This window comes from Armigeres subalbatus, chromosome 2 (genome assembly GCF_024139115.2).
Source record: "Armigeres subalbatus isolate Guangzhou_Male chromosome 2, GZ_Asu_2, whole genome shotgun sequence".
Lineage (NCBI taxonomy): Eukaryota > Metazoa > Arthropoda > Insecta > Diptera > Culicidae > Armigeres > Armigeres subalbatus.
Window position 1 is genome coordinate 122917787 of NC_085140.1, and position 26143 is coordinate 122943929.

The 26143-nt window shown below is 44.3% G+C and overlaps 1 protein-coding gene across 1 annotated transcript; it reads left to right on the plus strand.

The window, feature by feature from the left end:
* The first annotated feature begins 475 nt into the window (after positions 1-475).
* On the plus strand, positions 476-19728 carry LOC134210781 (uracil phosphoribosyltransferase homolog). Its single transcript, XM_062687039.1, has 4 exons — positions 476-1122; positions 2563-2755; positions 2992-3159; positions 19125-19728. The coding sequence occupies exons 1-4, from the start codon at positions 989-991 to the stop codon at positions 19305-19307; spliced, it is 678 nt and encodes a 225-aa protein (XP_062543023.1). The 5' UTR covers positions 476-988; the 3' UTR covers positions 19308-19728.
* The last annotated feature ends 6415 nt before the right edge of the window (positions 19729-26143 follow it).

Below are 26143 nucleotides of genomic sequence, written 5' to 3' on the forward strand. Positions count from 1 at the left end.
AACGCGCTGTAGGGGATGCATGATGCATGAAAGAACTAAAATTTTCAATAGTTTAGCGTTGATAATCAATAGTTTCAATACTACTGGCAAATTGGTGGAAAGTTTACGAATCGATTGATATATAAATCATTAAAATCCATTAAAAGATAAAGGACCTATTAATGTTACAAATCTTACATGATTTCGTGACGGTCTTCAGTTTTGAAATTCTCATTTGACACCCTGTATCAGAGTCTTCCCTTAGACGTAGTTTACGTCAAAAAATAAAATCTGAAAACTTCCAATTCCATTTTCTCAGCTTGATCAAAATGTTACGTACGTAAATACATACGTTGATTCGAAAAAGTACCCGAGATTTCGTTTTGTAGTCGACTCACATCTCACTGTTTGATGGTGTCCAATCCCTCGCTCGCTTTCAGCGCCTGACAGTTTATTCACGAAACGTCAGCTGTTTTTTCTCACGATTTTCGGCGTGCAATCGTCCCTCGGCTTGCGCTTGCTGTTGGTGCGGTTCGGTCGGTTCTCAGTGCGATTGCATGTTTTTGTGTCACGAATTATAAAAAAGTGCCGTGAATTACTACTGAATGTGTTCTTGATATATTTAACAGTTACTTATCAATTTAAATGTTAGAAGTGCGTAAAACGTTCGACAGTTCATACAAAAATAAAGTTTCTACGCAGTGAATAAGCTGACCATTTGAGCAGTGGAGTGACGGAATACGAAGACACGTTTTTTGTCCGCTAAAAGTTGTGCAATTTGCCGTCTCAAGATCAGAAGTCAATTTCGCACACGCACAAGCCAAAAGGAAGCAAACTTGAAATTCATCTTAATTAATTCTACATTCAACTTGCGAGGCATTTATTCTTGGTGGAAGTGGTGCTCGCTCACGCCTCGATAATCGCAGGGCAGCCGTCAGCGAACCGAACCGGTCAGAGGACATTTTTGTCCACGATAATAAGGAAGCAAAACCAGAAGTTTCAATCAGCAATGTGCAGCGAAGTCGGCAACAATAAAGTGGACGAAACCCCGAGCTCGACCAATCCGTCCGACTATGGATCCAATCTGCGAATCATCGACTGCAGCGCCCAAATCCGAGAGCTCCAGACAATCATCAGGGACAAGTGAGTAATGCGACCATTTTGGAAGTATCTAATTGTAAGTGTTGCGAAATGTGGTGGAAGCCAATTGCTCATCGCCGCCAGCTTGCCGGAAATTATGTCTTGTGACTTGCGTCGCGTAGCACGGAAGATGGGGGGAGAAAGCGGCGTTCAATGAACGAGTGTTTGTAGTTGTCAGTGGTTCTCAAGCTATTCATTGCTGGCGGTTTGCAGTCATATTTGCCCTCCTCTCACATCAAGGTGTTGTGAAAAGGCTTTACATTTATTCCAGAATCGAATTTTTCATAGGAGGCCTGGAGAGTTGTCTTCCATATACCAATCAACAATCCCATAGAATATGCTGCTAGTTCTATATTTTCGATTCCTTATTACTTATTACCTTACCAACTGTCGATATTAGGCGGTGACGAATTCAGTTGAAATTGTTAACATCCGAGTTTGAGATCTAAGTCTAAGTAATTCTAATCGAGCGTTGAAAGTTTGGAGCCAGCACCATCTGATTGTAATTGTAATTGTAATTTTTATTGGGTACGACAACTTTTTAGTTTACACTGTACATTAAGTCAAGGAAGTCTATATATATGGATAATACATTGGAGCTAAACAAAAAAATAACTAAATTTGTGAAGTGTTTATACTACTCTTCTCAAAGCATTTTTAAATGCGTATATTCTATCTTCTCCTTTAACTTCTAATGGTAATCCGTTCCAGCATGATGGTCCGAATACTAAAACACTTTTCCCGCTGGATGTTGTGTGTCGAGGTATGTTAAATCCTCTTGTACGTTGCTGCTGTGATCGTTGTAGGTGTTGCAATAAGTATCCTGGGAGTGTTTCATCGAAGGCCTGCTTCATGAAACAACAAATGCGATACCTGTAGTTGGATGGAAGATCGTGTCCAAGAATAGTAGCCCGTACATCAGCGGTTGAATCTCGACGACGAAGGTTGTGGACGAAACGAATCGCCGACTTGAAGCAGCGATGGAGTTGTTCTCGGAGTGCGGCTGACATACCAGGATAGTACACCACGTCACAGTAGGTGAACAATGGTACCAACACGGCTTGCACTAGTTTACGTCGAGTCGGAAGAGAGAGCACTGCCGTAAAACGTCGGAATGTCCTCAGAGTGCCATATACTTCACGTCATTCACCTGCTGTGTCCAACTCAGGTTACAGTCCAACTGCAGTCCTAGATTAGTGATGACTTTTTCTCACGGTCTTACTCATTAATCGAGAACCACTGACGTATTCAAATTTAATTCCGCGTGCTAATGAACCAATCACGAACACAAGTCGGCTATGTCATGCGCGGCTTGGTGTTTTTATTTTCTACAGTCGTTTCGTCTTTGTTCGGCCGGCAAAATTGACCCACATTGTAGATATACAAATCGATCCCCGCATGACTACCTTGTTGTAATGTGCGATCGATTCCGTCTAATTTTAGAAACACCTCGCGCAGTGACTTCAAATTCTACGCCGATCGACTGATACGGCTGGTCATCGAGGAAAGCCTGAACCAACTGCCCTACTCGGATTGCTCCGTGGTCACGCCAACCGGAGCCATCTACGACGGACTCAAGTACCGATCGGGAAACTGCGGCGTCTCGATTATACGCTCCGGGGAAGCAATGGAACAGGTTTGTGCGGGGCAATACGACGTCACAGACAAATGGACTTGATTCTGTAATGCCGCAAACATACGCATCTGATAGTTTATGTAGTTTACATAAGCCATGTGATTGTGTTTCGTTTGTTCGTCTGTGACGAAGTTCATTGATAATGCTCAATCGCGTCATTCACTACTCATTTGAGTATCATCGATAACGATGTTTATGTTATTATTGCGCTTTTTGTTTTGATTATTAATTGGTAGGGACTGCGAGACTGCTGCCGATCGATTCGGATAGGGAAGATTCTGGTGGAGTCGGACGCTGAGACACACGCGGCGCGTGTTGTGTACGCGAGGTTTCCAGACGACATTGCCAAGCGACAAGTGCTGCTCATGTACCCCATCATGGCCACGGGGAACACTGTGATACAGGTTAGTGGGTATTCATCGGAGCAAGGGGGTGTGTCAATGTGATTAGCACTCGGGTGAAGAAATGCTGACTATAGAATGATGACCGAGTGAGTGGATGACTCACGTTTTTGCTGTAAAATTGTTATCTTTCAATATTGGGTACAATGCGGTTTCGTTATCTTGAGTAACAGACAATTTCGCTTTTTTGCGAGATAACGAATTGGCATTCCGCATTCTTTTTTTTTACCGATAGATGCTACATTCAAAAAAATAAACCCAGATTAATCCACTCAGCGTTGGTGGTGCCTTTTTCGCGTATCATAAAACACATGAGAGGTCAAAATAGAACTTCAGGGGGATAGATTTTACTATTTCCGTTAATTCATATAGGGGAAAAGACGGCTTTGGCAGGTTTTGTTCTATAAAAGGCAGGGGGGTTTTTGTCGACCAAATTTTATCAAATTTGGTCACAACATTCTTTGATATGCAAAGAATGTTTAGGCCAAATTTGAGCATAATCAGTCATAAAAAAACCCTGACAATAATAGAACAAAACCTGCCAAAGCCGTCATTCCCCCTATCTATTTGCGGTCGTTTGAATGCATTGGTGCAGTTTCTGAATTTCTTTTCGATTTAGATTTTTTTTACCTGGCAAAATATTGTTTTTTCAATAACTCTTGAAGGCAATGGCAGACGAGCTCGGTGGTCTAGTGGCCACCGCTTCTGTCTTATAAGCAGAAGGTCGTGGGTTCAATTCCAGGCTCGACCCTTTCCTACTTTGTATCTCTATCTTAGTTCTTTCTGTGTTTCACGTTATACCAAAATGATTCCTACTGTTATAACGTTCTACACAATCCCAAAACCTCCCGTGGCACCTCTGCATCTTTCTTAAGTAGGTGTCCAACAAATCATCCTTCCCTTTCCTCAGCATTCGCAAGGACGTGGCCAGAACAGATCTCGACTATTGGAGAGTACATTGCTCCCATCTAAGAGTAACTTAGTGATTAGTCCCAAATCAATATCTGTGGTATCGGATGAAAGTGATGCTACTCTCATACAATAATCTTGGCTTGTACCACCTACGAATTTGTGCGAACCGCTAAATGCTAATGCTAACTCTTGAAGGCAATGGCCGATCAAGTCATTTTTTTGCCAAGTCAACTGTTGCGGCGGATAATACAAAGTATCAAAAAGTGTGTCATTTTTGTACACTGGTACCTGGTTACGGAAAGTTCTCCAGGAATTCATTCGGAAGTTCCTCCAGGAATTTCCCCGCAAGTTCCTCCGGAAGTTCTGTTAGAATCCATGAATTAGTAATACTACACTCAAAATAATTAGAAGTTACTGGAAAACAGATTTTTTTCCATCTAGTTTCGATTGTAATATTTAAATATCTCGTTAATGATGCTACTCACGGCACTCGATTCACTACCAAACTAAATAAATTTTAAGTGAAATTTTTGGAGGACAAGTACATAGTTTTTCAGTGACTCCTCGGTAAAACATTGTATATAATACCTATACATAGTGATATCCCGTCCACTTGTAAGCAGACGGGGGCAAAAATTGGAGATGGAATATTATTAATGGAGTTAATGGAATATTATTCCATCTCCATAACATGTTTGTTGGAATCGTTTTCGTAGCACTTCTCCATCTTACTTTATTAGCGATTGACGACAAACATACATATTGGTCTGAGTACCCCACACATATATTTTTCAGACATTCTAATGAAGTAGATATCACTAGAAAAGTATATAGATATTGTTTTCCACATATTAATGTGGCTTTCACTTCATTTCATATTAATGCGCATATGATATATTCTTGATGGTCGGAATAAAATAGAACAGCAGTTTAACAGCAGAAAACTATTTATTAAACTTGTTCGGTGGAGAGCTTGAACAGGAATGAAAATTTGCTACAATTGTTTATTCAATAAAACTTATGTTGCTATGGAGGCCTTCGGTCTCCAAGGAGGTCATCAGCATACTTTGTTGCCGATTTACTCCAATACCCCCCCTGAATCGGTAAGTCCTAGGAGGGTCCTTAGTTCGCGGAAACGTCCAGGTTCCAGGGGTTTGGTGAACGTGTCCGCTATCTGATTTGCTGTACCAATTGCTTCAATTGTAAGTCGTCCTTGTGCTACATGGTCGCGAAGAAAGTGGTGCTTCACATCAATGTGCTTAACACGCTTGTTCTCCGTATTGGCGGCCATTGAAATGCAGCCACGGTTGTCTTCAAAAATTTTGAACGCCATATTCGGTTGGACTTGTTTTGTTGATTTCCTGCACCAGGTTTAGCCGATCGGATGCGATCAGCAAATCGTCCACATAGATGATGATGAATACCCTCCCTCGATCGTCGATCCTGGTATACAGACAGTAGTCGTGTCGCGAACGAGTAAAGCCGAAATCCAGTAGGAGGTCGTTCAGCTTGCTGTTCCAACAGCGTGGGCTTTGCTTCAGTCCGTAAAGTGAACGTTCCAGCTTGCATACGAGGTGCGGTGGTGCCGTAATGCCTTCAGGTATGGCCATATACACATCTTCTTCCAGCTCACCGTACAGGAACGCGGTCTTCACATCGAGTTGGTGCACGTGCATCCTTCGGTGGACTGCTACAGCAAGAACGGTTCGGATTGTGGTCAACTTCGCTACGGGGGAATACGTTTCGTTGTAGTCGATGCCGGCCTTCTGCAGGAATCCTTTCGCCACCAGGCGTGCCTTGTAACGAACTGGTTCGCCTCGGTCGTCTGGCTTGACTCTGAAGACCCATTTCGATTTAAGCGGAACCACGCCAGCTGGACATCTCACCAATCGCCAAACATGGTTGTCCGCCAACGACTGCAATTCTTCACCGATTGCTTGCTGCCAAAGGGTTTCGTCAGCTCGTCCAGCGATTTCCTTGTACGCCTCAGGAACATCGAAGATCAAACGCTCAGCCTCATCTCGTGCATCGGAATCGTCGAATGGTGCATTGGGAACGTTCTGTACAGCATCTGTTGAAGGAGACTGCGCGGCAGTGAGAAGTTTCCCAACCAGAAATTCTTTCAACTTACCGGGGAGTCTGCGCTCCCGTTCGCTGCGCCTCGGGGTTACCATTTCGAGGTTTGAACCACGGTCTAGTTGCGAAGGGAGCGCTCCGGTTTCGTCAACTTCGTTTTCACCCTCGTCGTTATCATCGTCAGTCAGAATGTCATCTTGTTGAGCCACGAGTGGCTGATTGGTTTGAACAGACCGCACCGGGTGGTGCACGTCTTCCTTGTCTTGATCCTCGAACTCGTACGGAACAACAACCAATGGAGCTTCATCACGGATCTCGGTGGCAAATGGAAAACTGCTCTCATCAAACTTCACATCTCTGGCAAGGAATAACTGTCTCTTCTCTTTATCCCGCACGCGGTATGCATTCGGCGCGTAGCGTTTTCTCCTCTGTGTCGCTGACAGCCAAGCAAATGCTTTGCATCCGAAGACACGCAATTTCTTCAGATCCGGTTTGTGACCAGTCCACATTTCGGCAGGAGTCTTCCAGCCAGATATCGCATTGGTTGGACTTCTATTCGTCAGGTACACCGCCGCTAGGACCGCTTCATTCCATAGAGTCTTCGGAACTTGGGCTTCAATAAGCATCGCACGCACCTTTTCGACGATTGTCCGATTGAACCGTTCGGACACCCCATTTTGCTGTGGTGTGTAGGTTGCGGTTGGCTCGATCTGGATCCCCTTGGAAATGTAGAACGCACGCTGATCTTTGGAGCAGTACTCACTCCCTTGATCGACAGTCAGCTTCGAAATCGAGTGCTCCAGAGCAGCACTAGCCATGGCCTCGTATTCCTTGAATTTTTGGAACACCTCGGACTTCTTCTTGATGGGATAAGCTACTGCGAAGTGCGTGTAATCATCAATAAAGGTGACGAAGTACCGAGAACCATCCCAAGCCGCTGGTGTGATGGGACCGCACACATCGGAGTGCACTCGCTCTAGAGGTCTTGCAGCACGAGCTCTAGTACCCGTGAATGGTTCTCGGCACTGCTTTCCGAGAACACAAACATCACAGAAATCCAATTTACCTGGCTCCTCGGGAATACCTGTTACCATTCCGTGCTTAACGAGTGCTTGAATGTTCCTTTCTCCCAAATGGCCAAGTCGACGGTGCCACAGGTTACCGTTCGCAGCTCCACACATGTTGGCCGCCACAGTATCGACAAACAGATCGAGCTCGTAAAAATCGCCCCGCATGGGACATCTTGCAATCAGCTCTCCTTCGTGCTTCAAGATTGCTTCCGTCTTTGAAAACGTGACATTCAGACCCGCTTTTGCCATCTTCTTCACAGACAGCAAATTCGCTCGGAGATCTGGTACGTAGAGGACATCCTTCAGGCTGATTTGATTGCCTTCTTTGTTGACGCCCTTAATCGTGCCTCGGTGCCAGGAAACCAGAGATTGGTCATCTTTCGCCACGTTGATTATGACGGGTTGCTTCAGCTTCGTGAGATCGGCGAAACAGTGGTTCACGTTCACAAGATGGTCGGTGGCTCCAGAATCCAGCTTGAAGGACACCACACCATCGTCCTGTGTGCGAACGCACTTTCCGGTCATGAAAACCACCGCCTTACCTCCGGAAGCAGCGTTAGCTTCAGCATGCACATCCGTCTTCAACTTCACGTGACAGTCCTTGGCCTTGTGTCCCTTCTTCTGACAGCGGTTGCACTTTCCGGTAAACTTACCAGGTTTCTGCTTCGATCCTTGGAATGCTGATGGTTTCTCTTGAGAGTTGACTACCCGGTCGGTTTTCTTGAGTTCCTCGGCAAGAAGGCGCTCGCGAACAACATCCAGCTTCAAATTATCTTCACCAAGATTTTCCAACGCAGTAACCAACGGATCGAACGATTCGGGAAGGGTGGCAAACAGCTGGGACACAACATCGTTTTCTTCAAGCTTCGCCCCGGCCAGCTTCAGTTGTCGGATCAGCTCTTCGAATGTCTTCAGGTGATCTTTCACGGATGAACCTCAGCCATTTGCAGCTTCGCAAGTTGCTTTCTGACGAATGTCTGCGACGAGACGGACTTCTTGGCGTAGACGGCTTCAAGGCTGCCCCAAACTTCCTTTGCCGTCTCCTTGTCCCGGACAAGATCCAGCAGATCGTCATGGATAAATGAGATCAGCAGGTACGCCGCTTTACCGTCTTCTTCCTGGAACTTCGCAAGCTCGGCCGGTTCCGCTGGAGGATCCTTCTTGATGACATCCAATAGCTTCACGGACTTCAAATACTTCTCCACTCGAAAACGCCAATTGTCAAAGCCGGTGCCCGAGAACAACGGGATCCCGTGGACCGAATCCTTGCGTGAGTCGCCCATAACCTCTTGATGGTCGGAATAAAATAGAACAGCAGTTTAACAGCAGAAAACTATTTATTAAACTTGTTCGGTGGAGAGCTTGAACAGGAATGAAAATTTGCTACAATTGTTTATTCAATAAAACTTATGTTGCTATGGAGGCCTTCGGTCTCCAAGGAGGTCATCAGCATACTTTGTTGCCGATTTACTCCAATATATATCAGTATAATGTCTATATGACTCCAGTAAGGCTGATAAAAGTTCCAATTTTTAGGGTCTACATGACTTTTCATAGTGGAAATTAAGTGACAATTATTTTGAAATTATCCAGCTTTCCACGTTCGCCATAATGGCGTCTGCTATAAAAAATTTGACGTAAACTGTTTCCCGACACTGAACTGAAACTTTCGTCTAGCAGGCATTGATTTTCTTAGTTGCCAATGACAGTTGAAATTTGTTATTTTTCATCAACAATGGTTTTTTTTCTAAAGAACGGGAAATTGAACATTTTGTTAATATAATACCTATTCTATTTTAGGGATAATCAAAACTGTCTAATACTAACGAATCAAAAGGATGGAGATCCGACAGACTCTCGTATGAAGCGTAGAACCAAATCGACAGGAATTAGTTGAGTGGTACTTTCGGTTAGATGCTTCGGACGAGAAAGGATGGTGTCAGAATAAAAAATTGTGGTGAAAATAAAAAATAATGTGTCATGGCTTTCAGAATTAAATGATTCGAATAAGTCTTCTGTCGCTCAATGATCAGAAGTTCGCTCATACTGCTAAATGATTAATATTGTTCCTTATAGTAGTAGATGTAGTTTGATAGTTTAAAAAATCACTGATTTTGATACTGTTCTATCGTTTCAAGCCAATTCTACAACTTAGTCGTGCCCAGTATGGTAGTCATGAGGGAGTACCCAGCGGGACTATAGCTCTTTGAATAATACAAATATAGCGTTTATTCAAAACTTCTATTACACTAATGGCAAAATGACACTCTGCAGGACCCAAGGTAAAATTTAAGAACAAAAGAATCTGTACAAGGGGTGAAGAAGAGAGGTACACCAACATCATTAAGGCTCATCTACAGGTGAGCGCAGAGGTGTAGTCTGACAGAATTTATATTTCACTTAGTTAGAATATTGATAGGATCGCATGAATTAAACACTAACGAGTTCTTCTTTGCCTGGGAAGGCGGTGCATAATCGATCTTTATCGGTTTGCTTCGTATTCTTGTTCATGCTAGAATACTCTCCCGCACAATAGTTAATGCACATTCTCATTTACACCACCATAATAAAATTGGAAAACGATTCGAACGAATCGCATGGCTAAGGAGGGTAATAGAGTAACTTAGCAAAGCTGGAATGTTTATGTAAAGAAGTAGTTAGTACTTTACATACGGACCCCGGCGACTATCCCATTAAACTGAATTAGAAGACCGCCCTTGTGAATCGGTTTAAATTTGAATAAAATTAAAATATGCAGCATTTTAGCTAAAGTTCGAGGATCAGTCATGACTCAACGGTCTATCTTCATTATTTCGGAACACCCGAACGACAAACTGGTTGGCGTATGAATCATACGCCTGTACCAAGCCCCAATTCATCGATCGATTATAACATTCTTTATCCCGAACTTAATCCTATCACTAGATATAACATATGAAGCATAATTTCTAAATGTAGAACTTTCAATTTCTGTGTCAGCCCTTGTCAGCCCATTTATGATAGTCAGTTGAGGACTGCTACGCTAACAGATCATGCATCCAATATGAATAATGTTTTAAGGCATTGCATCCATCGTAAACTTTTAGACATCCAAAAGAATTACTCGACATCTGAAATAAAATAAAATTAGAAGTATTGAAGAAATAGCTTATCATTCAAATTTAATTCCTATTTGCACAAGTTCTTCTCATTGAAGAAAAACAAACAACGTATTGGCTGTTATAAGCAACGAATAACATCAATGCTTACTAAGACCTAAATTCCACTTCAGTGTCGGGAAGCAGTTAATGTCAATTTTTTTATAGCATCCGCCATTATGGCTAGCGTGGAAAGCTGGATAGATCGAATAAAAAAACGAATAAAAAAACGTTGCTTTCAGTATTAGCTATGAGCCAGACGTATTTCATTTCTATTAGGTTATGAGGCCCAGTTACGTTGCCCATAGCAACGGATAAACAGAAGCACCTTTTTTCAAGTCTGCATAGTTTGTGAAGTGTCTGAAGCTCAAGCCCAAAAATGCCAAGAAATGGAAATTCGAATGGAGTTGGTGTTGAAGGCGTCATCTCATCAAGAAATGGAGTAGGAAATGTTCCAGACGGAAGCGGAATTTCTTTACCAGCAACGGAACGGCTTCGAGAGAGAGAAAAAATACAGCTCGTGGACCTTTGCAACAATCATCGCCGTGCCCTTCAAGTATCGGATGATACGCTTAACAGCTTCCCAGTGTGGTCTACCAGGGTTCGACGAAAATTGGCTTACCGCATTTACAGCAAACGCAATATCGGGTCGAGTTGTCTGGGCCACAAACGATAAACATCCTACTGCTTCCTTGTATGGCACATCTCTCATTGCTGTTTTCTCTTTTTCAGTCTTCGGGGCCATCGACTTCTCCAGTCTCCAGCTCGGATCTGCTGGAGCTGCTACCGGGTTCGCATTTGTCATACCAAAACGTCGAACGATTTCCTCAATGTATGCCTGTTGATCCAACGAAAGCTTGCCACCACGTCGATCCCGTTGGATCCGAATGCCGAGGCAGTGTGTGGCCTCCCTCAAGTCCTTCATTTTGAACCTCTGCATCAAGAAGTCCTTCAGCTTCCTCTTCAATCGTTGATCGTTCGTGAAAATCAACAGGTCATCCACGTATATCGTCACGAAGAGGATCTTTTCCCATCCAGCATCCAGTACAAGCAGGTGTCCACCCGCGATCTCTGCAGGCCAAATTCTCGTAGCACCTCGTCTAGTTTCGCATTCCATACTCGGCTTGATTGCTTCAGGCCGTATAATGCCTTCTTCAGCTTGCAGACCTTGCCGTTTGAATCCTCGAATCATTCGGGCTGAACCATAAATATTTGTTCGTCACCCAGTTCGCCTTGCAAGAATGCGGTAACCACGTCCATCTGATCCACATCCAAGTCGAACTTCGTTGCCACCGCCATCAGGTACCGAATGGTCGAATATCGTACTACGGGAGCGTAGACTTCCTCGTAGTCAACGCCAGGCTTCTGTGAACACCCTTCACGACAAGACGCGCCTTGTATCGCTCCGGGCTTCCATCAGGTCCTCGCTTGACGGCAAAAACCCACTTATTCCGGATGGCTTTGCGTCCCTTGGGTAGGTTTGTTAACGTCCAGGTCTGGTTTTCGCTCAGTGACGCCATCTCTTGCTCCATCGCTGCGATCCAACAATCACGGTCAGGTCGCCGCATGACTTCGTCGTAGCTTTGTGGAATATCCTCCAAAACTGTCAATGGAGTAGATTGCTGGGGGGGGAATTGCATCACCAGTAAATGTACCGAAAGTTATAAATTCATCATACTTGCCTAAACAGATGCGCTCCCGACCGCTGCGCCTCAACCCTTGTTGACTTTGTTCAACTGGTCTTGATTGTTGCGGTGGGAGCGCGTGATTGGTATAGGCATCTTCATATTCATCGCTAGACGTCTCCAGTGTGTTGTTGCTTGCTTCTTCTTTATCGTCATCATCATTATTGGTGGTGTTCGCATTTGGACATTTAACAGGCACTATGATCTCTTCAGTAAATATCTCCAAGAATTCCACCGGTTGAACCTCTTGAGGACACTTGGTACTGACACCTTGCTCGTCCTCGTTAACCACCTCCACGTCACGGCTGACCTCGAACTTGTGACTCTCCGGGAGGTAAACCCGGAATCCCTTTGTGTCCTCGCAATAGCCTACGAAAATTCCCTTTACCGCTTTCGGATCGAACTTCCTGCGCTTGACCTTTGGAACATGGACCATCACACTCGTACCGAAAACTTTCAGGTGCCGCAGATCAGGCCTTATGCCGGTCCACATTTCTTCAGGTGTCTTGTTTCCAATGGTCCTAGTTGGTGATCGATTTACTAGATACGCTGCAGTCGATATTGCCTCCGCCCAGAATTCCTTCTGCATTCGCGCATCGTTTAGAAGACATCGAGCCTTTTCCACAAGGGTTCTATTCATCCTTTCTGCCGTACCATTCTGCGCTGGAGTGTATGGACACGACCTCTGATGACGGATGCCATCTTTCTCCAACGTCTTCCGGAATTCGTTGCTAACGTACTCTCGCCCATTGTCAGTCCTGAGAATTTTAAGTTTTCTACCTGTTTGCCGCTCCGCCTTCGCTCGAAACAACTTGAACGCAGCCAGAACTTCACTTTTGGTCTTTAGAAAGTAGACTGCCACTCTTTTGCTTGCATCATCTACGAACGTGGCGAAATATCAACTGCCACCCAAGGAAGGTACCTCTACTGGTCCGCAGAGATCGGAATGCACCAGCTCCAGCAGTTCTGATGCTTTGGATTCGGTTTTTGGAAATAGTCTTCTAGATTGTTTCCCTTCCATACAGACTGTGCAATTCTTCACCTTCTCATCTTGGAAATCCACGCCATCGGACGCGTTCTTGAGCTGCTTCAAACTGGAATCGTTAAAGTGGCCCATCCTCCGTTGCCATAGCTGTATTCCATTTGCCAGAAATGCTCGCTCCGGTCCGGCTGATTCAACCGACGCTTTCTTTCTTACCAGAAACGACCAGCCAACCAGCCTCGTTCAGGACCACACATTTGTCCGCAGTGAGTTTCATGGGGTATAACTTTTCTTGCAGATCGCACTTACCGACAATAGATTAGTTGCCGAATTGAGAATTTTTAGCACCTCGTGAATATCGATCGTACCTTCTGGAATCTGCACTGCAACCGTACCTTTCGCCATAGTCTCCATGCTGCCATTGTTCGCGGTCCCCACGGCGTGAACGAAATTCTGGTTCGGTCTGGCCATGTGACTCGTCGCTCCTGAATCAAAATACCAGCCTTCCGCTTGAACATCGCCGATCGCAAAAATACTGCAGAGGCCATTCGACTTCGATTTCGTCTTGATCAGCAACTTATCCGGACACTTGGACGCAAAATGGCCTGGCTTGTCACAGTTGAAGCACGTCTTCTCGGGTTTCTTCTTACCATGTGATTTGAATTTGTTCGAATTTGTGCTTTTCGTGTATAGCGCCCCACCATCGTTGCTGTTCAGTGGTCCCCTCTCAAGCTTCACATCTTGAAGGATCTTAGCTTTCACCGCATCCGACGTCAGATTCGCTCCTGAGGCCTCCAATCCCATGATCATAGGTTCGTAGTGTTCTGGTAGCCCCATCAGCAGCAACGCCACCAACCACGAGTCATTTACCTTGAACCCAATCGAAGCAAGCTTGTGGCTGGTACTCATTAAATCGTTGACGTATTCCTCTACGCTTGAACAGCCAACCAGACGAATAGAGGTCAACTTCCTCAGTAGCCCAATCTTCCTCGTCAAACCGGAGTCTTGAAAAGCTGTTGCTAACTTGTTCCACGCTTCTGCTGCATCCGCCGCATCCTGGACGAGACTGTAGATATAACTCTCCAGGCTCAGGCAGATTGCTGCCAATGCACGCAACTTCATATCTTCGGCAACCTCTTTTCCTGCCTCAGGACTCACTTTGCACCAGCTACCTTCACGGATTAGGATGGATGCCCAAGTGGAGTGATTCTCGCGTCTCTTTAACTTCTCTATGACCGGCATCGCAACGGACCCCGTCGCAACTCGAACGCTTCTTGCTTCAGGTCGACTTCCGTTTTCGCCGCCAGATTGAGAACCGGAACTTCTTATTGGAGATGTCATCTTCAATTTTCCATTTTTTTTGGTTACCGGCTGGGCCCATAACCTCTAGTAGATCTTGATAAAATGTGTGCTTCAGGTTTGGATGTTAGAACACTAATGATTATTTATTGAAAATAACAAACTTAGGTTACTAAGCACAACTAGGTAACTAGGGGTAATTGCGACGCGTTGCTAAAGGATGTCGCGGGTTACTACACAACAGATACTTATACGTGAAGGAACATGGGACGCCGTAACTCGGGAAGCGGAGGATTCTGCAGATGCAGTTTCACTTCGAGCACTTGCGACTATCTGCCTCAGTATCGAGCCAGTAAATTACAGTCTGGTACAGAGCGCAGAAACGCAAAGGTGGCGTGGACAAATTTGAAAAATGCAGGGTGCAGTTCCGTGGAGGCAGGGCTGGTAGCGAGTCACTTTCTAGTGACTTGGTCACTATTTTGAGCCAAGTCACTAAAAAGTCACTATTTGCATCCAAAAGTCACTAAAGTCACTATTTTTCGGAAAATGGTCACTAAGTCACTATTTTTCGGAAAATGGTCATTAAAGTCACTATTTTCGCACCGCCGTTTGTAGAAATACTTCAAAATAAAAATCATTTGTACCTATCGTTATCATCAACGAAATCAAATTTAAATCTGTTAGCAAAATATATAAATTAAATTAATTGCACCAATAAAGCTCCAAGTGTATCGTGGAATTCGCCAGGTTACTTGTAATTCATGTGAACTGTTCGCGCCAACGCGAAGCGTTTTGATTGTATTTACCCTTCCGATAACCTCGAGCCACTGCGAGTATCCCGACTCCCACTTGCCAACTAACAAAAACTCAAAGGTGCAGCCCAATCGGGTTGTACGCAAAAATGACGTAGGACTACGTAGCTATTCGAAATTGATGGTATTTGCTATAATAATTTGTGTCGTTTTATTAACATTGAACAAACTGCTTGGAGGCCAACTGAATCAAGAAGTCGAATAGTTGTTCCCAGTTGGATGGACTTTGATTCTCTAACCGTGGAATTAACATGACTCATCGGCCGCTGAAGCCACTCGATTGGCTTTCAGTCGGAGACATCACAATCCTTACTTTGACACGTACGCTTAATAAATATATTTGTGTTTGGTTTCACGCCACTTCTGATTCTGCTTATTTCTTCTTTATTTCGGCCATTTTAGAGGATGGTGTCCTCCAAAAAGGTTTGTATACAAAAGAAGGTTGATTCGACAATCCGATATGAACTTTCTTCAAAGTGCAAAACTCAATCGTAACTAGCAAATTTGATAGCGCGGCGGAGGGAGATGATGTAATTAATTTGAACGGATGGAATCATTAACAGCAACCAAGCTACCACGCTAAACCCGATGCCGCCGAATCAATCCATTTTCGCAATTAACTCTTCCTTAACTCATTAGATATAAGAAAGCTGCTTTTCGACGCGCGCAAGTCATTTAGATCGGGATTCCGCAGCAGAAAACGGACCGTTCGGAGAATGACAAATTCTAAGAATCCTAAGAAATTATTATTCGTCGAACCGCTCTCTGTGGAGTCCCGATCAAAATGGCTCACGCACGCCGAACAGCAGCTTTCTTGTATTTAATAAATTAAGCCCGTTAGCCCCGCCCCTTTATGATCTGATATGGGTGTAAATATAATGTGCACTCATAACGATTAATGAAGGGGCGGGGCTTATGGAATTACTTCATTAGATATAAGAAATCTGCTTTCCGGCGCGAACGAGCTTTTGATCGAGATTCCGCAGACAACAGACCGTTCGGAGAATGACAAATTCTAAGAATCCTATAATATGTTCTCGCAAGATTCTGAATTTGGTTATGAGATGTTATTTATCTTAGATGCGTATTGTTGCGAGAAATAACAGCAGAAATTTGACTCAAGACGAAGTTTCTTCATATTACCAAACATTATCTCTTGGTATGTGTCTGTCCGAGCGACGTTCACCGATGGGTGGTTGCTGTAGAAAGTTTCCACTGAGGTGGCGTCTTCATTGATTTTATACAAAAGAAGGTTGATCCGACTTATCGAAATTAATGTTTCTTCAACGTGCAAAACTCAATCGTAAATAGCGAATTTTATAGCGCGCCGGAGGGAGATGATGCAGTAAATTTTAATGGATAGAATCACAAACAGCAACCAAGCTACCACGCCAAACCCGATGCCACCGTAACAGTCCATTTTTGCAATTAACTCTTTCTTTTTCATAAAATGTTGGTCCTGAGAAAAACCAATTTTTCTTTTCCCAATTTTCCAACTAACTGACACCACAATTTGTAATAAATTTTCAGCATCGGCACTGGCGGTGCGGGATTGCCACAGTGCTATTTTTATGGTCAACCCTTTCTTCATATTAAATGCTGATTCGTTGAGGTTAAATGCAGCAACACATCGAGCAAGACTACCAATGCGATGGATTTCCTTTGAAAATGTTATAAGCGCCTCCGTGATGCTGTGTCCGCTCCGCTGCAATCGCTTTGATGCGTCTGCTCTGCGTGAAACCTTGTTCAAACTGAGGATTAGATCCAAACCCGCAAGTGATTGATTTTGATGTCTGTGCTAGTGATGCATGTACGTGATTGGTTGGTTGACCTACTTCTAAACTGTTAATCAATTATCGATAATAAATAGTTAAAACCAGTATTTTCAAATAAGTACAAAGAAGCGTTGACTCATCCTTGATCGAATGGTCCAAAAAAATTGAAAATCCATCGAGAAACGGCTGAGATATTAAAGTTTAAAGTCTATCATATTTTCGTGACGGACCCCGATTTTCGCAATCGTAAAGTGTACCCCAATATAGAAAACACAGACGTAGTCCTACGTCAAAAAAATCGTTGTAATGGCGGGTTCGGGTCGGGTACACGTACGGGTTTTGAGATGAAAAAATGCCGGGCTCGGGTCGGGTATGGGCTTAAGAAATAAGGTACCGAATATTTTTCTATTCGTTTTTGGTCGTTTTAAGGTTCGTTCGAAGTTTGTGCCTACACCCGTAATGATGTAAGGAGAAATATAAAATATCTACATAGTTTGAGTTTTCCAGCAGAAAAAATGATTCGGGTCCAGCTCTGGTTGAATTATTTCGGGTTCGGGTCGGGTACGAGTTAACGAATTTAAAAATAGTCGGGTACGTGTCGGGTTCGCGTTTGAAAAGATTTTTCATTCCGGGTTCGAATCGGATTCAGGTTTGCAAAATTTGAAACCCGACCATTTCTATATGCGACGCGAGCTTGTCTAACGTGAATGGCTGCATTATGATGGAGGATCGTGTCGTCGTTCCAGATTTGTTTAGCCAGCGAATTCTTAAGCAGATCCATCGGGGACATCAAGAAATCGAAAGGATGCAAGTATTGCTCGGAGCGTTGTTTTCTGGCCAAGGATTGACAAGGATATTCAAGACTTTGTTCTTCGATACTTCGCTGCCAAGACATTAACGCATTTCCAACCACAGTCATAGCCTCGAGCAGAAGATCCATGGAAGCGCATTCACATGGACTACGCTGGACCGTTGGATGGAATGTTGTATTTGGTGGTGGTAGATTCTTATTCAAAATGGCCGGAAATCTTCCAAATGCGATCAACCACTACACAAACCATCACCCCCTTCGGCACGCCATACTAGCATAAGTAGTTTGACAATAGCCATCATGTCCACCAGGATGCCTTTATTGGGAGGTGATCTGACTTACCAATGTGCCCAAGTCAGCCATTTTGGATTTTTGCATGGGATTCATGCTCGCTTGTTTCCGTTTTGCACTGAAAATGAACTCCCCCCCCCGCGCGCTGGTTTTTCCCATCTACTGACGAAGTCGTTTAACCTATACATGCGAAAGGTCCTTCTGTCCACGGACGGTCTTTTTTAAACATTTTTTTTTATTCGAGAAGGTTCGAAAATAAAATCTTCTAATAATTGTGTCTCTGGGTGGAGGGGGTTATGTCCAAAACAACCCTCCCCCGGGCTACGCCACTGCCTTGGAAATCCTAAAGAAATCTCACACATTCCAAAAAATACATTTTTTTTCTCCTTACAATATCCTGAACACTTAAGAATTCATCTTAATTCATAATATCAAGTTATAGTAGTTATATAAGCCGGAGATCTCGAGCGCCAGAGATAGGTATCTATATCCATTTCGGAACAATTTATACGGAACCCAGAAACAACAACAAAAAAATGTAACTTCTCAACTGTCAAAATTTGTATGCATTGTGGGTTAGTTCTAGACCAACATTTGAAAAGGGCGTAACAGCCAAAATTTATTCCTTCTGATTCTTCGTTTACATGTATAGCCATATATGTGGAAGAAGAATCAGAAGGAATAAATTTTGGCTGTTACGCCCTTTTCAAATGTTGGTCTAGAGTTATCCGTTTTGCGTGTATTTTAAAAAGATATTTTAGTTACTAGATAAAGATTGTCGCTGTCGTCGCTGTCCGGAACATCTTTTGCTGGCGAGGATAGGGGAGCTAAATGTCAAAGAAGGAAAATCCATGCGATTTGACAGGTATGTACCACACATGTTTCGGACAGCAGAACAAAGGGAACAGTAGCGACAATCTTTATCTAGTAACTAAAATATCTTTTGTATTTTAGCACAAAACGTATCAAACATATTAAAAACGCAAACGCAACGTGTACATTGAATATATTTTTTTCTCAATAATTCTTCTATTAGTATTTATTTTAAAATGAATGCAATGAACTATTTGTTTCCTATTCAAGAACGTTCAATAACCGTCTCCTCCCCATCAACACAGGCAGTCAACGTACTGAAAGACCACGGCGTTCCCGAAACAGCCATCATCCTGTCCAATCTGTTCTGCACACCGGTGGCCGCCTCGATGGTCGTGACAGCCTTCCCCGACATGAAAATCCTGACCTCAGAGCTGCACGCCTCGGCACCGAACCATTTCGGCCAAAAGTACTTCGGGACGGACTAGTCGCCCGCGCGGGAGGGAGAGATTGACTAATTTCACTGCGAATACTATGATCGGGTGGGTGACATTCATACAGGCATTGGCGGGGATTTATGCGAACCCGAACTGCTATCTACCACTACTACTTGTGCTCTTAATTTATTTATTAACATTTTTTCGTAGTATCGATTGTGGTAACAAATCAACTCTTTTTTTTTTTTCTTATCTAACATTAGTGGTACGATCGAGTTTGTTAAAAAAGTGTTTAGCGAATCATCTCAGCTAGCAAGCAAGCACCAAGGCGTATTGTTCCCTCTTGTCTAGGAATATGACTTAATTTAGTTTGTAAGCTCAAAGCACGTTGTCAGATTGCCAGAATGTGGACATTTTTTAGGACTCGTTATTGTAATATAAGAATAAATGTAAGTATATTTGAATGACTGTAGAGCTGATAATGTTATGAAATCTTTTCTTCGAAATCCATGTTTCTTGTTTAAGTCTGTCGTTTCTGGAAATCAAATGTTCGTCCCATCAGTAATTCAACTATCGTATTAGCCTAGCCATGGTCCACCGGGAATAAGGAGGAATGGCCCTCCGGAAATTTAGGGGGTTTGGTTTCAGGCCCTGCAAGCCAGCCTTTAAAAAAACAAATGCTACGAATAATCAACAAGATAGTACGAACCGGAACCATAGGCGCACCACGGCGACTAAATGGGACTAGCGATTGGAAACTCGGTGCGTGGAACTGCAAATCTCTCAACTTCATCGGGAGTGCACGCATACTCGTCGATGTGGTCGAGGACCGTGGATTCGGCATCGTAACGCTGCAGGAGGTTTGATGGAAGGGATGCGAACGTTTAGAGGTAATCATACCACCTACCACAGCTGCGGCAACACACACGAGCTGGGAACAGCTTTGATAGTGATGGGCGATATGCAAAGGCGCGTGATCGGGTGGTGGACGATCAATGAAAGAATGTGCAGGTTGATCAAAGGCCGGTTCTTCAACTTCAGCATAATCAACGTCCATAGCCCACACTCCGGAAGCACTGATGACGATAAGGACGCATTCTACGCGAAGTTGGAACGTGAGTACGACAGCTGCCCAAGCCACGACGTCAAAATTATCATAGGAGATTTGAACGCTCAGGTTGGCCAAGAGGAGGAGTTATACCGACTATTGGGAAGTTCAGCGCTCACCGGCTGACGAACGAAAACGGCCTACGACTAATTGATTTCGCCGCCTCCAAGAATATGGCCATTCGCAGCACTTACTTCCAACACAGCCTTCCGTATCGGTACATCTGGAGACCACTGCAGACAGAATCACATAGCGACCACGTTCTGATTGATGGACGGCACTTCTCCGACATTATCGACGTCAGGACATATCGTGGCGCTAACATCGACTCTGTTAAACTGCGCCCAAACTATCCGTCATCAACAATGTTCGGTACCGACGACCGCCGCGGTACGACCTAGAGTGACTGAAGCCACCTGATGTCACCTCTGCATACGCGCAGCATCTCGAGGCAGCGTTGCCGGCAGAGAGTGAGCTCGATGGGGCCCCTCTTGCGGACTGCTGGTATACAGTTAAAGCAGCTATTAACGACGCAGCGGACAACAACGTCGGGTATGTGGGACGAAGTCGACGGAACGATTGGTTGGACGAAGAGTGCAGACAGATTCTGGAGGAGAGGGTGGTCGCGCTGCAGCAGACCCGCCTTTTTCAGGAAAAGAAACGCCGCCTGGAAGAAGTGGAGTGCGAGGAGATGGAACAGCTGTGCCGTTCTCAAGAAACACGCAAGCTCTATCAAAAGCTCAACGCATCCCGCAAAGGCTTCGTGCCGTGAGCCGAAATGTGCAGATATAAGGATAGGAGCACATTGACGGACGAACGTGTGGTGATCGAAAGGTGGAAGCAGCACTACGAAGAACATTTAAATGGCGCTGAGAGTACAGGCAGTGAAAGTCAAAGCAGCGGAGGAGATGACTACGTCAGAGATGATCATATCTGGGCGTAACTGCAAATAATAAATTCTTATCATCTCTACAATATTTAGACAATATGAAAAAGACAATTGTTTAACTTGAGCAGGAGACTTGCCAACATAACCCTTAAAGATGCATGGCATTTCTGAAAGGATTGTCAAGAGAAAGCTTTCGATTTTGTGATAGCTGAGTACAACTTATCGTATGCCTGTAATAGCAAACATTTTGAAGGCATTTCTTTCTGCAGATTTCTCTGGTAAAGTATTCAAGCGATGTTGTTGCTTTTTCCCGAAAACTTTGAATAGCCAATTATCTTGATAATCCGATAAAAAGTTCCATAATCCTTGAAATCCTAAAAAAGCTCGGTAAACCCTGAAATTTCAAGGAGAGGTAACTAAAATGTAAAAAGACAGGAACACCGTCTTCGACCAGAGGTCGTACAGACTGAGCACTTAAACACTTAGCATGAGACAACGGACACGACACATAACACCCAGTGGACCAGTGGAGAATTTTTCGATCACGAAAAGTTTCCTCCTAACCGGGGGAATCGAACCCATACTCCCCAGCACATGCGTCTAGACGATTGACGACGCTAATCGTACGGCCATGAAGGCCTCAATAACTTGAAATTATTTCTAATGGATATGTTAAACTCGAAAGTCATATGTATCTAAAGCTCTTAAGTTTTTTACGTATCAAAGTTATTGGAAATCCCACGACATTTCTAGATTTTTATGTCAGAGCTGTTCAAGTCGTCGCTGGATGTATTGAAATAGCTGTTTGGTAGGTTTTTGTGTTTGACTGTAAGAATAGAAAAAAGTTAGCCCCCCCTAGAATTTTTCCTTAGTTTCGCCAATGGGGTTATGTGCCCCACCCAAGTAACAATTGCCAGTTGAATAAACATCAGTATAGTCAGATTTATTCAGCCAGCGTTGATTAAAAATTATACTATCATACATGATAACATTTGGTCCAGCATTGTTCGCCCAAAAATGGAGTATTTATTCAACAACAACTAGAAACCTCTCTTCAACTTTACATAAATAGTAGAAAACAATATTTATTCATCAACTTTGTTCAAAAACCAGGTATAATGTTAATTCAACTTGTCAGCGACTTTTACTGATTAGGCTTTTTTGATTATGTGTTTCTAAGTACTTTTATTTCATAACATTGCTACACTTATTAAGGCATTGTTCAACATACTGGAGATACGATGAAAAATAAATAAAATAAATTATGAACAGGATTTAGGTATCGATCCAACGACCTTAGAATCCCTAGCCCTCTTGTTTACCATCAGCTATGTTTGTCACCTTGGATAGTACCAAGCTGAATAAGAAATAAAAACCTCACGTTGTTGAATAATATTGGTTGAATAGCTGTAATGGAATTGTTACTCATTACGCTTTAAAGTTGACAGCAATCGTACAAAAGCTTTACAGGAGTTCCATGATGTTATACAACTATATATATATACAAACATATATGTTTACAACTTATTGATTACGCTTGTTTCAGTATGTGTTTTCAAATCCTTTTATTTCATTACAGTGCAACGCTAATTCAGGCGTTGTTAAACATTGAGCTGAGATAAAAAACAAATTGGAAACAGTTTACCAGTATCGATGCCATCGACCTTTGAATTACCAGCCCTCTTTACTATCGGCTATATTTGTCACCTTGGATAGTACTGAGCTGAATTAGAAATATAAATCTCACGTTGTTGAATAATACTGGTTAAATAGCTGTAAGTCAGTCAATTGTTGGTCATTATCCTTCAAAGTTAACAACAATCGTACAAAAGCTGAACCGGAATTCCATGATGTTATGCTAGTGTAGCTAGTGTAATATGTCTGTTTGTTTGTTTGTGTATTTACGACACATTACACCAGAGTAGTGCATTCGTGTCGGAAGGCGAATTTAGCAATACAATTTTGAGTGTTACATTGTAATATCTTCCCTACGTCTTGTCTCACTTTTCTCTCACTCTTCTTTTCACATTTCTTTTCTCTATTCTTCATCTTCATCTTATTTAACGGTGCAGATTCCAGCGAAACAGTCGGAGATCTACTCTACGGTCCGGTTGGTAGGATAATTTGTCGGTGGTACCAGCCAAAGGCTTCCTTCCTGGTTGAACAAGAGCTGTGAAGTAGCAGCGCTTTCGTCTACGTGGATCAACTGTTGGGGGAAAAGGTGCAACGATAAACTCTGAAAATGTATGAATACATTTGTACTTGCCTGTGGGGCGCTTTGCCCCACAGTACTAGCTGCTGTCGAAACCATTACACTAGTTCGCCAATACCGACAACAGCCAGCACTGGGGATGCGCTTTGTGTAATTTTGTTTCGGTTACGGTCCTCCTCCAGGCGAGAATACAGTTCCGGTTTGATGGTGACCTGTAATTTTGGCAAGGCAGTATCTGTATACAGATGAATAGATCGAGTACTGACCTGTGGGACGCCAGTGCCCCACAGTGCCAGCCGTTGCCGAAACTACTACACAATTGATTCCAGATACACCGGCAACAGCCGGCACTGGGGAAAGGCTTTGTGTAGTGCTGTCGACTGGATTGTTCTTGTTGGGGTGTTGGCGTTGGGTGGATTCTGTTTGCTGGTGTGGGGCGGTGTCATATTCGATTTCGCCACCGTCTAAAGCTGTTTGGATAGGTTGGTTTGCTGCAGGAACAGCAACAGTCTTTTCGTCGCTTCGTCGGCATTACCCAGGGCAGCTCTGAGACTAGTTGTGTTGATGTCGTTGTCCTGTCGTTGCTGCTCATACTTCTGGCAATGGAGGATAATGTGTCGCACGTCAACGATGGTTCCACAGCACTCGCAAGTTGGCGGAGGATCCTTCTTCAGTAGGAATGTATGGGTCAGTCTCGTGTGGCCTATTCTTAGTCGGGTCAGTGCACGCTGGTCCGCTGGACTGCTCTGATCCATCCATCTGAGCGTATCGTTCTTGATCTCTCTCAGTTTCTCGTCGCGAGAATCGTGCCACTGGCGGTTCCATCGCCATCGTATTGCCTGTTTCATCGCTCTCAAAGCGTCTTCGCCCGGAATGGGCATATCGATTGCAGGCTGTCTCCTAGCCTCGTTTGCTAGTCGGTCGGCCTCGGTATTTCCACTAATGCCGGCGTGTCCAGGGATCCAGAAAAATCGGATGAGTTTATTGTGCACCAAATTTTCGATCTCCTGTATCCACGGGTGTTTTGATGTCCCGGATTCTAATGCCAACAGGCAACTAGCCGAATCCGTTAGAATTATTATCTCACCATTGGTATTCGGGGTCAAAACTGCTTTCTTTATTGCATACGCCTCCGCAGAGAAGACACTGCACGCTTGCGGAAGACTGAACGATCCTGCGAGGCCGGTCGTGTGAAACGCGGCTCCAACCGCATCATCAGATTTTGAGCCATCGGTGTAGATCACCGTCGAACTACGGAATCTTGTCGAGAGCAATTCTTGGACGACTGGTATAGCTCTATTTGGCGGGGCGCCGGCTCGAACGCAGTTCTTTACATCCCACACTATTGATGGTCTTCGTGCGTGCCAGACACGATCACTCTGCCTTGCAAGCTGGTCAATGTTGTACCCGTATTACGGGAGTGTTGTACCCGTAATTTCGCAAAGACGGTCTGATGCCCGACGGATCAACGGAAGGGTGCTGTTGTTGGAACATTTAGTCATAATTCGAATGGCCGTCCGCGCTACCGACTGTGTAACAAGTAATCCAAACGGAAGAGTGCCAGCTTCGGCCATGATGGAATTAATCGGGCTGGTCACAAATGCTCCGGAAGCATAGCGTACCATTTTATTGTACGCTGGGGCGAGGGTCTGCAGGGTCTCCGGCCCTCCTCGGCTCACTAGTCCAACTCCATACATCAATTTCGCAGTTACTAGCGCCGAACCCACCTGCAGTAGGGTCGCTCGGTTACCACGTGGAAGTTTCGCTCCAATCATCTGGAGGATTCGCAGTCGTGAGTTCAACGCTTTACAGTGCGGCTTAAACGTCGGGTTTGGTCCAGAGTGACACCCAGGATCCTTAGGCGGTTGGTTTTCGGACCAGGAGTTCGATCGATGTCTTTCTCTGGCTCTCGGCGCACGATGGGGCTGTAGTAGAACGTCTGTGATTTGGTCGCAGATATGGAGAATCCCACGCTTTTCGCTCATTTGTCCACAGCTTTGACGGCGGTTTGCAATCTGCGGTGTAAACCTTCCTCTTTTGCTCTACGCACCACGAGGAGGATGTCATCAGCGTACAAAAGGATTTCAACTCCAGCGGGTAGCACGCGGAAAATTGGCTGCATCGCGATGAGAAACAGCGTCACGGACAGAACGGAACCCTGAGGTACTCCGTTCTCCAAGAGGTACTCTTGAGACGTATGTCCTCCTATGGATACCTGGAAAGTGCGTTCTGAGAGGAAACTCTGCAGTAAATTTAGCATCCGACCACGTATTCGCCAAGATTTTAGAGTTCGCAGGATGCCGTGTCGCCATGTGGTGTCGTATGCCTTCGATAAATCCAGGGATGCTATCAGGCAGTGCTCGTCGGTAGTAGGCAACGATCTTTCAAGCTCGGCGAAGTACGTATCGGTACCATGTCCAGCACGAAAAGCGTGTTGGCGCTTATCGAACCGTCCACTGGATTCGAGTTCGGTGATCAGTCGCCGATTAATAATTCGCTCGAGAAGCTTCGCCATGCAGCTGGTGAGCGAGATTGGCCGGAAGGCATTCGGTCCGGAATCGCGGCAGTTTGGTTTTGGGATAGGAATGACGACGGCTTTCCGCCAGTTGGCGGGAAACTCGCCACTGCGCCAGATATCGTTTAACATCTCAAGAAGCGTCGATTTTACGGATAGCGGA